Below are 13,078 nucleotides of genomic sequence, written 5' to 3'. Positions count from 1 at the left end.
GAGCAGGCTGGGGGTGCAGCAGGAGCTGGGAGGGGACAGACCCAGGACAGCTGACCCAAACTGGCCAAAGGGGTATTCCATACCATCTGACGTCATGCTAAACAATATATAGGGGTGGCTGGCCGGGGTGGGGGGGCCGGCTGCTCGGGAATAGGCTGGGCATCGGTCAGCGGGTGGTGAGCAATTGCATTGTGCATCACTAGTTTTCTTACACATTATTATTGTTAATACTATTACCATTATCACTATTATTATTATTATTGTTATTATTATTTTCCTGTCTTAATAAACTGTCTTTATCTCAACTCACAGGCTTCACTTTCCCGTTTCTCTCCCCCATCCCAGAGAGGGAGGGGGGAGGGTGAGCGAACGGCTGTGTGGTGTTTAGCTGCCAGCCGGGTTAAACCACAACAATGATCTAGTTTTGTACTGGTTTTCTGAAGGAAAATGAAATGAACAAGCCAAGTTTACTCATGTTAAATATTTGCAGCTTTGTGTTAAAAACTTGGTTTCCCCAATTCCCACTTGAATTCAGACAGATGTTCTTTTTCTCCCCAGAGGTGCAATGTGTACTGTTCTGGAAGCTGTATTCTCCTGCAGAGTGGTGGGCTCAGCAGGTGCTGCCGTTGGCTCCGACCCCGGTGTAATTCTCGTGGGGAGCCAGCATACAGCAGCTCTTCGAACCGCCTTGCGAGAAGCAGCCGTGAGGGGTGGACTACAGGTCTCGTTGGTGTGATGAAGACAGAGACCACCCAGAATTTGACCTGGGAAATGTACGTTTCCCCTTATGTTTCTCAGCCACCAACTCAGAGCCAAGTGTTATCAGAGTCAACCATGTTCCAAGTCACCAGGTTAATGGTGTAAGAAATGCCTTTTATCCCCCCGCCTCTCCTCTGGCAAAATGTCATGCCCATTCCTCTTGAAATAAAGCTGTGGTCACCGGAATTTAAATGTCTGTTTACTCCAGGAGATGCTGCTTGACTTCAGTCCTCCGGGAGACAACGGGCCCCATGAAGCCCGTGTTCACGCTGGATACTATTTGTCTTCAACAGCCCAAAGGGAACCTATTCCCATCCCTGCAGCTGAAATGCTCTCAAAGGTGACAATCCCTCCACTAGTGCTCACAGAAAGGTGGATATTTTTGGAAAGCAAAGGGCCTGCTTCAGGGCCAGTTACTGATGGGAAGCCAGAGAGATGAGAATGAACCTGGGCCTCGCTGTTGCCACAAGACACTGCAAAAGTGCCTCTGAACAAGAGAGCTCTTGCAATAATGAAATTCAGCAACTGGAACATGAGGCTTCGTGGATAAAAATAGTCTTTGTGGGGATTTACAGTGTAAAGTCTGTGCTTTGCCTAAGTACTGATTTGATTACCTAAATCATGTACAATCATACAGCAAATCTCAGAAGTTAATTTTCCCCCACAGAAGTGCAGAAATTTAGAGACTCAAGCTCCAGACTCTCTCAAGCTCCTTTTAAGTCAGCCACACACAGGCAAACAATATACAGTGCTTAACAGCATGTGAAATCTGCTCTTACCTGTATATATGTGCTCCACATAGTCAGGGTGCTTTTTAGCAAATGTCTCCTTCATCTTGTCAGTTTTGTCAACCTTGACTTTTGTCACAAATGGTGTGTACATGACCGAAAAAGATTCTTCTCTAGTGATGGCTTCTTCAATCATAGCCTGAAGTGAAAGAAATGATATGTTTCATGTTGGTTAACGGCTAGTTAAAGAAAAAAATAAAAGAAAAATAATTACTTTCACAGATGATATTTCGCCTTTAATAATTGCACAGTCATGCAAAGATAACATATTTTGGTCTTGAATATTAATTAGAAGAGAATTTAAATTAGTTCCAGAAAACACTGCCTATCTATACTCAGAAAATCAATTTAATGGAGAAAGAACATTTGTAAACAGTTTTCAGTGCAGCAAGCCTATGTCTTCAATGAGGAGAAAAGTATTAGATAAATTATCTTTTAGATGAAAAGAAAAAGTGATTCTATGCTCTCTGAAGGTCACATCTTTCATCTGAGGGTTTTATTCAGTCCTTGGGAGCTGGTTAAACAATACTAAGCATTCATATTACCCCTTGGGTTGGCATGAATCAAACACTGTGTCTATACGGAATATTAGTCTTAAAATATTGCATTCAAACACCATTTGCATTAAGAGTAAAATTCACTCCTGTGCGGAGGGCAACAAGAAGCTTATGAACCTTGTCATCCCTTAAAAATGACTCAAATGATGCATTATGCTGGCTTTGTGCAGGGACATGGATTTCACACTCAGTGGACCCCGATGAACTGGTGTTGGAGCTCCCTGGAGGAGCCACCAGCCTGGAAACTCGGTGCTCTCTATTGATCAGTGCAAGCAAAGTTTAGCTGTGATTCCTCCTGGGTTGGGGTTTCTGTAAGACCACACTGAGCTCTACTTTGGCTGTGTCTGTTGCTAAAAAAGATTTTGTCTTCCTGACATGGACAGTCGTTTCTGGAAATCGGAAGAGCTGTAAGACTTCATTATTTTTTCTCAGCAAAAGCATGAATAGGGGTAATAGAGACAATAACAACAATTTTAAGAGAGGTGATCAGAAAACCATGAAAGGAGATGTATGGACATGGCACTAAGGACCATGCTTTACTGATGGTCTTAAATGTCTTTTCCAACCTAAATGATTCTATGATTCTATGATAAAATATATATATATATATTTAACAAAGTGTATGGATCTCCCAGACTGCAGAAAGTATCAGGATGGGATTAGCTTGGTGTTTTATTGACAAGTCCTCTCTTGTTCCTTTGTTTTGTTGGGTATTCTGCTGATTTTCTATAGTTTGGCAGCCATTTTCTAATCTGGATTAATACGAGTGTGTGAATACAATTTTGGGTGTATCCATACATTTCAGACATAAAATATATGGAGTGAGGCAGTGAGATGAAATCATGAGTGGCTAGACCAGACAAGCTCCTTATTCTGGAGGACTAGGGGAATGGTTTTACTGGTATTTGTCTGCAAAGTTCACTTTTGCCTCTGTCACCGTCAAGAACAGTTCAAAGTCACACCTATAATGTCTTTGCATTACCATGTTCCCCCGGCTGCTCTGTACAGCATGCAAATACTGACTAGCTCAGAGGGCAGTAATGGCAAAATGTCAGCCAAAGGGAAAAAAAATAGATCTGCAGTTTCTGGTCAATACTGCTACTGAAGGTATTATTATTACCCAAGAGCATAATACCCTGGACATAAGACCCTGGACATAGATGCTATTTGTTTTATTATCCTCTTGGATTTTTATGGGCTAAAGACTTTAAGGATATAAAACTTTAGCCCATAAAAACTTTGGAGCAGAAAACTTTATATGATGAAATCCCTAAGGACTTTGCTGCTTAAGCCTTTATGCACTGAAGTCCATACCCACGGATGAGTATCTGGCAATGTGTCCAGGAAATGGTACTGCCTATAGAACATTGTCTGTCATACCGTGCACTGTGCAGATACTCAAGATCCAGCCAAACTTTGGAGATAATTGCAAGGGCTCCAGTGGGCTTTGAACAGTGTCCTTGGAGAGAGGATAGGACAACTGCTTTTTTCCCATTTACATGTGTTTTGGTGTCTTTCCATGTGAAGGAAAGGGCCATCTCTGCGATGTCCCCTCAGATTCATCAGGGAGAACATTGCTGTTCTGGCCCCATGGTGGCAGAAGTGTCAGGCTCTTTTGTAAGAATGGGGATAGCAGCTGAACTGATGAAGATTAAAAAGAAAGATGATTTTTTTTTGGCATATCTTGCAAGTGTAATCTGCAGTGATATCACATCACGTGGTGTTACACTCCAGACTTAACTCCAGCGGTGTCAGAAAAAAATAAAGGCCTTGAGAAGACATTAAACCAGAAGGAGACCCTCTCACAATGTTCAGTAATGGAAGGACTATGCTTGACATGAGTCCATTGAATGTGCTGGTTTACCTCAGCAGTGGTCAGCGTCTATTGCTTCAGTGAAGATGCAAGAAGTCTCTTCAGAAGACACTGCAGAATAATCTGATGATAGGGAAGATTTCTTTTAGTAGTTGTGGGACTGACTCACTCTCTGCTATGTCAGGAGGTTTATATCCCTGTTTTGAAAGTGTGGAGAATCAGAGAACTTCTGCTGAGAAACCATCTGGAGACAAAGTGTCTCAAGGAGTATTTATATTGTCAGCACTTCTATTAAAATACCGGTTAATTCTTTCATGAAATTGAAGCATTCACAAGGTTTGAGGGATGTACATTGCTATCATGAGAATTAAAGAGCCAGAAGACATTCCTAAAGAAAAAAAATTGCTTTGAGCAAGAGTTTAAGGATATATTTGACCCAACATCACATACCCCCTCTTCTCTGAGCACTTGGTTCTGCAATATCCTCATACTCTACTGTATTTAGTAATGTTAAATATCACAGACCTTTTAATGAAAGCCAAGCTTTAGCCTAAACAATCTTATATTGTCCCTTCAATGCTCACTAAAATTCTCTTAAGAGCTCATAACACAAATAGGTAGATGCATAAGAAACAAAGCTTTCCCATGCCAATCCTTGTGATTGCAAATGATATAACTACTTCAACACTTTTATGAAGCTTTTGCCATTTTGCCTGCTTAGAGCAGACAAAGCATAGAAAAAGAAAAATGGCACTGTAGCAGCAAATTCTTTGTAACAGTGACAGTAGCTGTCTCTGCTACAGTCCCTAACCTTAATCCTCTTTAAATACAGAAAGGTTTAATTTGGAAAATCCAATTATCTTGACATCTAGAATTAACCAAAAATTTAGATATCTTTCTAGTGCCTTATCTTGCAGCTGCAGTGCATACTCTGCCACTGTCTCATTTACATTACAGCAGGAATTGATGCTTTTATTGATGATTTTTATTAATGCAATGGTATCAGTCAGGGTAAAGCCATTAGCCTCTTCTACGAACTGCTTCCACTCTTAGGCTGGTAGTTAGAATTATGGGTGCACTGTGGTGCAGCCTATGCGCTTTTCTCTATATCTTTCCAACCATAAAGCAGTATCTGGCAGCCCTGCCACTAAGTCTGTTGCTGTTGTGATATGAATATCTTCTCACCAGCATGATCTTCTTACATTAGTATTTTTTTTTCTGTGGGAAAAATAAGTAGAGGGAATGCCAGAGCATATCCTTTTTCTCAATATGTTTATGGTGTGAATAAATCATGTATTATACAATAGATGAGAACTTTCTGCTTATCTGCCATGTAATGCCTCCCCATTAATGTAGGTCACATCAAATATCAGCTTATTTAGGTTCTTAAGTTATTAACGTATTTAAGTCTCTGCGAGCTATTTTGCATGCAGTACTTTCTGAAAGTGGATTTGCAGAGTGCCACAGCCACAGCCCTCTGTATTCTGCTGAGTTCTGAAAGGCAGAGGCAGGCGTATTGCAGATGGGTTACCTTAGGCTTCATGATCTGTTTGATTTTCCAGTAAGTATCTCTTTATGTTTTGAGAGAGAAGAAATCCATGCTTTATATCCTTCTAAAGAGATCATTGCTCATTAAAGAAATATCCCAGAACACATAAAGTATGGAAAAAGCTGGAGGCTGCTGTTGAAACTCCTTGTCTGTGATGCTGGTGGGTGGGAAAGCAGGGACCAAGCATGAATGTGGAAATACAATTCCAGTTTGAGGAAGATCTTTGCCCATGAGCCCGTCCGATCTCAGAATCTAACATGTGCGAAGTGCCGCAGGAGTCCTCAGCTCTTACATCGCTTACCACCAGCTGGGGCTCTTAAGTTTTCATCTCTGCATAGGGGTAAATGTGAAGGATTTCAGTTTTTCTTTGTGATGGTGGAGACACCAGTGAAACAGAGGTGATATTTGCTTTACCAGGCTGATCCAGACGCTGACAAGGCGAGCCCCTGTTACTGCCCGAATGATGGTTTGTTGCCACCCGTGGCTATCTCGCCTGTCTGCACCGGGAGCTCCAGCTCAGAGCCTCCCTGCAGAGGTGGCAGCTGGTCCGGGCGATGTGCTCCTGCTCCAGCTGGGGTGCTGCGGGTGGAGGTAGAGCAGGGCCAGCAGAGCGAGCCCTTTCATAGTCAGCGTGAGTGATGTCCAGTGCAGGCAGCATTCGGCCAGCTGGCTAGCTGCTGTGCAGACACGCTTCCTTGGCGTGACGGCACAGGCAGATGTAAGTCTGCAATGGGGCAGCGGGGTAGTGGATGTGAAAATCAAAGACCGGACCCTGTGGAGGTGCCATTTATCCTCTCCATGAAGCTATTGGACAAAACCACAGCTTTTATACAGCTTTGCTAATATTGTTCCTTTCTTAAGGATAAGAGAGTTTTCATGGTGAGAGAGACCCTAATTCCAATTAGGTGGCTCACTGCCCCTGTGTGTGGAGCAGCAGAACTGCTTGTCCAGTGCCAGGAGAAGCCATTCGCCAGCTCCTTGTGGCTCCTATTCTGTCAGGAATGGGTCACAGTTCAGCCAGAAGCTTTCTGTGTGAAGGGGTATTGAACAGCTTTGTTAGCCTGGACTCAGGGAGACTCAGTAGACAGGCAGACCTAAAGGTTGAGCATCACCGTGTGCTTTATGTGAATACAACTGGATGCACTGGCCGACACCTGGATGCTGCATCCATCCGGTCATTCACGCAGGTGCTGGAGAGCCCAGGAGTGGCCCTGGCAAGAAAACACCCCTGGAAGAAGTTGGGGTATTTGCTGTAGGGGCTTTCCAAGGCTTTTAGCAAAAGAAAAGGGAAAAAGAGGAATGGAAAGGAAAGAAAAAGGAAACCAAAATACTGAAACTAGCAGAAGGAAATGTCAGTCCTTCCTAACACTGAGCTCAACATCTTTTGGGAACTTGACTTAAATTTGAAGAGATGAATCAGACAGCCAGAGATGGTGACTGATGTGGTTAGCCTGTAAAATGGACAGCACTGTTCAAAGGGGCAGCGAAAAATAATGCTTGAGTCATCGCAATGGCAAACTACTTTATGTGGCTGAATGGCTGCTAATTTAGTAGAAGACAAGTTGGCTGTATATAGAGATGTTTCTGAAAAGTGACTTTATCTCTTTTTGTGTGATGTCCTCTGTAGTTCTTCAAGAGCAGGTGCACAAATGGAAAGCCACATAACCAATAATGATCCTGGGAACAGCACAAACTCCTGTATGTAGCTTCATCTTCCCAAAGAAAGGAGATATGGTAAAAAGAAAGGGAAGAGGATAATGAATGTGTAACTTCTTAAGGACCTTTGCAACCTGAGGGAACAATAAGGGCCTGAGAACAGCTCAAAATGGTTGGTTTTCTATGCTGATTTCTCAGGTTTCTTTTGTAAATCTTAGGTCTGCTTTGCAACCTAGGAAAAACTAGAATGAATAGAGAATTGTGCTTGTCAGATATGCACGCTACTTTTGAGCTGCCCCATGGGTTTTTTAAATGGCATGGAGCTTTGTTGGCCAGGCTGTTCTTGTTGAACCTCTCTGAGGCACAATTTATGGCCCTCTGTTAATAGTTAAAGCTCTAATTGGTTGATATTTTGCTTCATATTGGGATTTCTACAGCTACCAACTATGAGCAAGGTATGTGCTTCCTATTACATTCAGCTGGTATTAAATAAATCCACCTTTCCTGAAATTAGAGACAATTAATCCATCTGTTTTAATAATTGTGACATTTAAACTAGTAAATTCTCTTAGCTTGTAAATATAAGTATGATGCAAGCAACAGTTATTCTACCTTCAATGATCTGGTACTAGAAAAATAGAAGTAGGTAGAAAATATATGGAGGTAGATATTATTAAAGAAGAAAGAATACAAGAAAAATGTTAAATTCCTCGGTTTTATACAGGTACAATTGTTCCTGGAATGGAAATATCAGCAATAACAAAAGCAATAGAAAGCTCTCAAATCTGTATCAACATGATAGAAACTCTCTCTTATGTTATTTGCCTTATCAATCTAGTTTTCAATTGCTCCATATTTTAACTTGTGTACCTAAGAGTAGAATGAAGCTGCTTTTTACAGCCTGGGAGTAATGTCTTACAAACAGCATGTTTGAAAGCCAGAAAGGCCTGAATCCCTGCAATGGCATGCATAGGATGAAGACCTTTTCTTCGCTGAAAAATGCTAACAATTTTAATTTTAGCAGGTTGATTCAGCCATGATACAAAGAGAACAAAGGGAATCCATGAAAGTGGTCAGTAGATGCACTTGGATAGTCTGGACACCAGTGCAGCGTCTTAGGAATGAACTGATCTTTTGATCTTTCTGTTTATGAGCCAAACTCTTTTTTTTTTTTTTTCTTTTTTTTTTCTTCAAATGTGCTAGATGAAGAAAATCATTACATCCTGATTTTCTGCCAGAAAATGTCAAGCTTGGTGATTCAAGGCAAGTGTTGTCCTTCAAAACGGCCACTGATACAGAAGAGGGAGTACCACTTGTTATTTTTTATAAAGAGAAATGTTATTGTGAGAAAATTCAGAATTAATTCATAAAGCAGCAACAAACTGCACAAACCTCTGAGACAATAAGGATTTACAGATATTAGACACTTAATTCTGCCTGTATACATCATAGTCATTGAACTCAGTGGGATTTTCCCCCAGATTTCCCCAGATTTGATTAAAGGAGGGACTTTTCTGCAGTGAAATGTGGCACAGCATGATCTGCTGAGATAGCCTCAAGAATGAATGAAAAAGGCATATTCTCAGTGATATGATGGCCAGGCTGCCCAGAGAGGCTGCCTGTCAGCTCCTATCAGTCATCCCACTAGCAGGACTGCAAAACATCCGTGCCTTTGCCAGCCTGGAAACCTGATGCTCCATCGCAGACACGGGTCAAGCGCGAGCATGCAGGATGGCTCACGGGCCTCGTCACCGGCTGAGGCTGCGGAGGATGTTCTGGCTGCTGAGAGCTTTCTTCTTTTAATGTTCTTGCCTGGGTTTGTCACCCTGCAAGGTGTGAGATAAAGCTGAGCTCTAAAGAAGTTGACAGCGTTCATCGCTGCAGTGTAGGTGTTCAGCCACCCTGCAGGGCTGGGTGCTTTCTTTATCATTTGCTTTCTTGTGTGATCTGCGAATTGCTCTGTGCTTGCAGCAGCCCAGGTTTTTGAACTGGAAGTACCTGATGAGAGCAAGACAAATGTCTGAGTACCCAAACCTCCGTGTCAGCCATTGCTTGTGCTACTGGAAGCTTTCTCTGTGACGTTGAGTTTAACTGACAGAAATATTCTCAGGAACACAAGTCTGTTGGCACCCTGTGCAGCAGGCACAGGTCCAGTCTTGTCAATGTACTAAGAGCAGCTCTATGATGGCTGCAATCTTGGCCGAAACGCTAGGGTTGGCCTGGATATCTTTAAAGCTAAAAGCCCAGTTCACTGCAATGCAAATTAAAGGTCTCCATTTTGCACTGTAGTGAATACACATAGGCTACATCAGGGAATTAAAGCTTTTAGTTTAAATGGTTATAGAGGTGTACAGATACGAGCTTGGAAGTTTGAAATGTCATCTTGAGGTTCAGTAGTTCCTTCAACATATGCACTGCTGGTGCAACAGCAGTTAGTGTAAGACTCTGGGTGGGTGGGAATGACTTTGGGTGTAAGGGCATAGTGGATGCAAGATATGGACCTTGAGTGTCAAATGGGCCACACGTTTTTCACAACGGAATAACAAAAGCAATTACATTTGCAGCGTGCTAACGTGTTTGGCCTGAGATGTACATAAGCCGTGCAATATATTCACATTATCCTAAGATGTCTGCATCATATATTGGTGAAATTAGGCTGTGACTTCCAAGATGTTTGCAAAATTTGTGTCTGACAATGTTAGGCATTTGGTGACATTGCAGTATACAGTGATATATCTTTACTTGTGGAATGAAACATTCGGGGTATATCACACAGTTTTTAGCCAGTGGAAATAGTTTACAAAGGTGTGAATAAAACTGGACAGTTTGGAGACGGACGCTTTCTTTGGAATGAAATATCTCAAGTCTATTGTTTGTTTTGCTGTTCCAGCTGAGAAATATCATTGCCAACAATAAATGCTAGGAAGCTTGCCTGACAGTAATAATAAGTAGGTTTAAACTTTGTCTTGCTGCTACCACTGCAAATATCTACCATAATACATTTAATAACTTTCACATTATTATTTCATGCAACGAATTCTATTTAATTCAGTATTTTTAATCTAAGAGCCAATACACAAATCATCCAGTGCATATTCCATAGTGGATTGTGAACAAAAGTCCATCCACCTGATTATATGTTAACTTGGAATGTATATTTTCAATCCATGGAATGAAATATTTTAAAAGATACTTACTCAACAGAGAAAAGGTCTAGCTTACTGAATGATATTATACATTGCAAATTAGTTTTTCAGCTCTCATTAGCATTATACCTTTATCTCAGAGCAGAATGGAAGGCAAGTATTAATATTCAAAAACAACACAGGGCATTAGGTATTACATATCACTGTACAGAAATTCCAGAAATAGATGATTTACTTTAAAGGGGATAATCAAAGAAAGCTAATCAAAAATAATATTTAAAGTTGCCTTGATCATGATCCATAGGTACATATACAAGGAGCAGATAACAAGTACTAGAGGATCTTTAAGCTTTCAGAGATGACTGTGTAAAGTAAATTGCTGGAAGTGTGGACTGGACGAATAAGATCCCAGTTTTGGGAGGAGAAACGGGGCGGGGGGAAACAGGCGCCATCCATGTAATAAATCACCTTTTAGAAGGGATGTGGTAAATCTTCTGTTATTAAACTATTTAAATGAGGATTTGATAATGTTCTCCAAAACAGCCTCAGCTTCGCCTCTCTTGGCACTGATGCATGAAGGTTGGGTAAAATTCTGTGGCGTTTTTATGCAGAAAGTCAGATAATTCATCAACGCGAGCCCATCTGGCCTTAAAAATCTGACAGTACAAGCCTTGTGGTGTGTCTAAGAGGAGGTACACAGTCACAGGGAACAGATCACTGCTGAAGAAGAAATGCGTAAGAGTTAATAATGAGGAGGGGAGAGATTTGGGGATTCTTTAAGAAGAGCATTGAAGAAATAGGGCTCTTGGCAGTTGATGTCAGGGATTGAAGGAGTTCAAAGGAAAGTATAAAACCAAAATCAGGAGAAGTAAACCAAAGGAGATACAAGATAAAGACTGCTCTGAGCATGAGAAATAGATCAAGAGAGAAAAACAGTGATTTAGAAGTAGGATAAATAATAAAGAACTTCACAGATGTGAATTAAGGGCCTGAAGTCTTTGCAAAAAAGAAGTCAGTTGAAGGATTTGAATGGTCTGTATGATGTTTTGAAGCTATGAAAGAAGTAGAAGGCAGGCTGTGAGGAGGAAAAGCCTTTTCCAGCAATGAAAAAAATAATGAAGAAACAAAAGTAGTCGATGACACACCAGAAGATTATATATATGACCAATTGATCAAAGCACAGAGTGACAAATCTCTTCTAAAAATCTTCCTTTGGAAAAGCAAAAAAACAAACGGTCCTGTTCACCATCTATTTCCTTCCTCCTCAGAAAATTTTGCTCACAGTTGTTAGCTAATGTGAGTGAGCTCTGGGGCAGAGGAGTAGTTAGCAAGAAAAGCGTGCATCAATAGCTGTTGCTTTGGTTACAAAGGCACATGAGCATGTATAGTCGTGACAAGTTATTTTCAGCTTTACAACATGAAATAGAGAGAATATTAATAAAAAAGATTATGTTACCTCTGCTTGGTCTCTCTGTGGTGGAAAGTCCCAGTGCAGTGTCACGTGCTACATCATACTGCATAATTGTTGCTGTGTGTACTAATGTCATTGAAGTCACCCCTGATGCTGAATGCAGAGAATTCATCAGCTCAGGAAGGAGAAGGTTGCTACTGGTGCTGGGGATATATCTTCACGAACAGTGTTTCTTAAGTGCTAGCTATTAACTTGAGTGGGAGCGGTACTGGGCACCCAGCTGCCTATACTGCGTGTGTGTCAGCATATAGATATTGCTGAATCCTTAGCCTAGCCCACGCTAAAGCATACGCACAAAAGGCACAAAATTGTGGAGCAATCTCTGTTTCCCAGTGAAAATCAAGCACGGTGGGAGATCACACAAAAGGTTAGATCGCAACTGACATTTCAAAGCTTCTGTAGCCAAAGATGACAGCAGCTCAGGTTCAGGCAAAAGGTGGAGAAGTGGTAACACCGGCACAGGCAGTGTGGTGGTGCCTCTCAGTACCGTGGTGGTCCAGGGAGGCCCATGCATGAAGTCTCCATCAGGATCAGAAATGAGCAGTAAGCTGGGGACTAAAGCAGAGATGAACCAGAGCCCTATCACTGCCAAAATCCTTTGGCCCTTGCTGTCTGTAAGATGATGTTAATGGCTGGAAGCGATTCAGTCGCCCCACTTTGGTGTGGTTCATTCCCATCTTAGCCCAACCACAGCTTCTGGTTTACACTCTGCGAGGAGGTACTGTGATGAGTCTTGCCCTTCATGCCATTTTTTTGGCCCTGTTACCTAGCAGGACAGACTGAACCCCTGGGGGAGAGGACAGCTATGACAGCTTCTTCTTTAAAGGCTTGTTCTTTGAAGCTTCATGTCCATGACATCAAGAAGAGGAGTCAATGGATACTGGTGTTAAGAGACAAAAAAAGATATTCCATTCGAAGAAATGACCCTTTCATAAAACCTGTTTGTGAACTCAAGATTTTAAACGAGTCTGACCCAGTGGGGAAAAAATCAAACTGTTCTGTACAGAAGAAATTCTCTGCTGGAAAGCATATAAGAAAGTTCACAGGCACTGCAAACACTAGCCCAGTGGGTAATTCTCTGAATGAGATGCACTTTGCACTCACAGCAGTACTGAAATTCAGCAGCTCCCAAGACTGAGATTTATTCCATTTTACCAATAAGAATGCAACTAATAATAGTTTTAAAAAGGAAGACTTTACCATGTGATTGAAGGTAAAAGATCAGATTCTGATCTTTATTACCCCGGCTTATGCCAGATGTATTTTGCACCACTTCACATAAAGTACAAGGACTGGCCCTTTTGTTGTCATAGATGTTCCCACAGAATAAACACCAAAC

General features: G+C 41.6%; 1 protein-coding gene across 1 annotated transcript in view; it reads right to left on the bottom strand.

Annotated features, from left to right (window-relative positions):
• The window catches only part of SPATA16 (spermatogenesis associated 16), a gene marked incomplete at its 3' end in the record, with an annotated part of 83,491 nt that overhangs the window by 25,112 nt on the left and 45,301 nt on the right, over positions 1-13,078 (bottom strand). The window contains 1 exon segment of the mRNA XM_083848104.1: positions 1,539-1,686. Within this exon segment, the coding sequence (XP_083704230.1) occupies positions 1,539-1,686 (148 nt within the window).

The sequence above is a fragment of the Anser anser genome (assembly GCF_964211835.1).
Source record: "Anser anser genome assembly, chromosome: 9".
NCBI classification, from domain to species: domain Eukaryota; kingdom Metazoa; phylum Chordata; class Aves; order Anseriformes; family Anatidae; genus Anser; species Anser anser.
The sequence above is the reverse complement of the archived record's forward strand: the minus strand, read 5'-3'. Positions and strand labels throughout refer to the sequence as shown.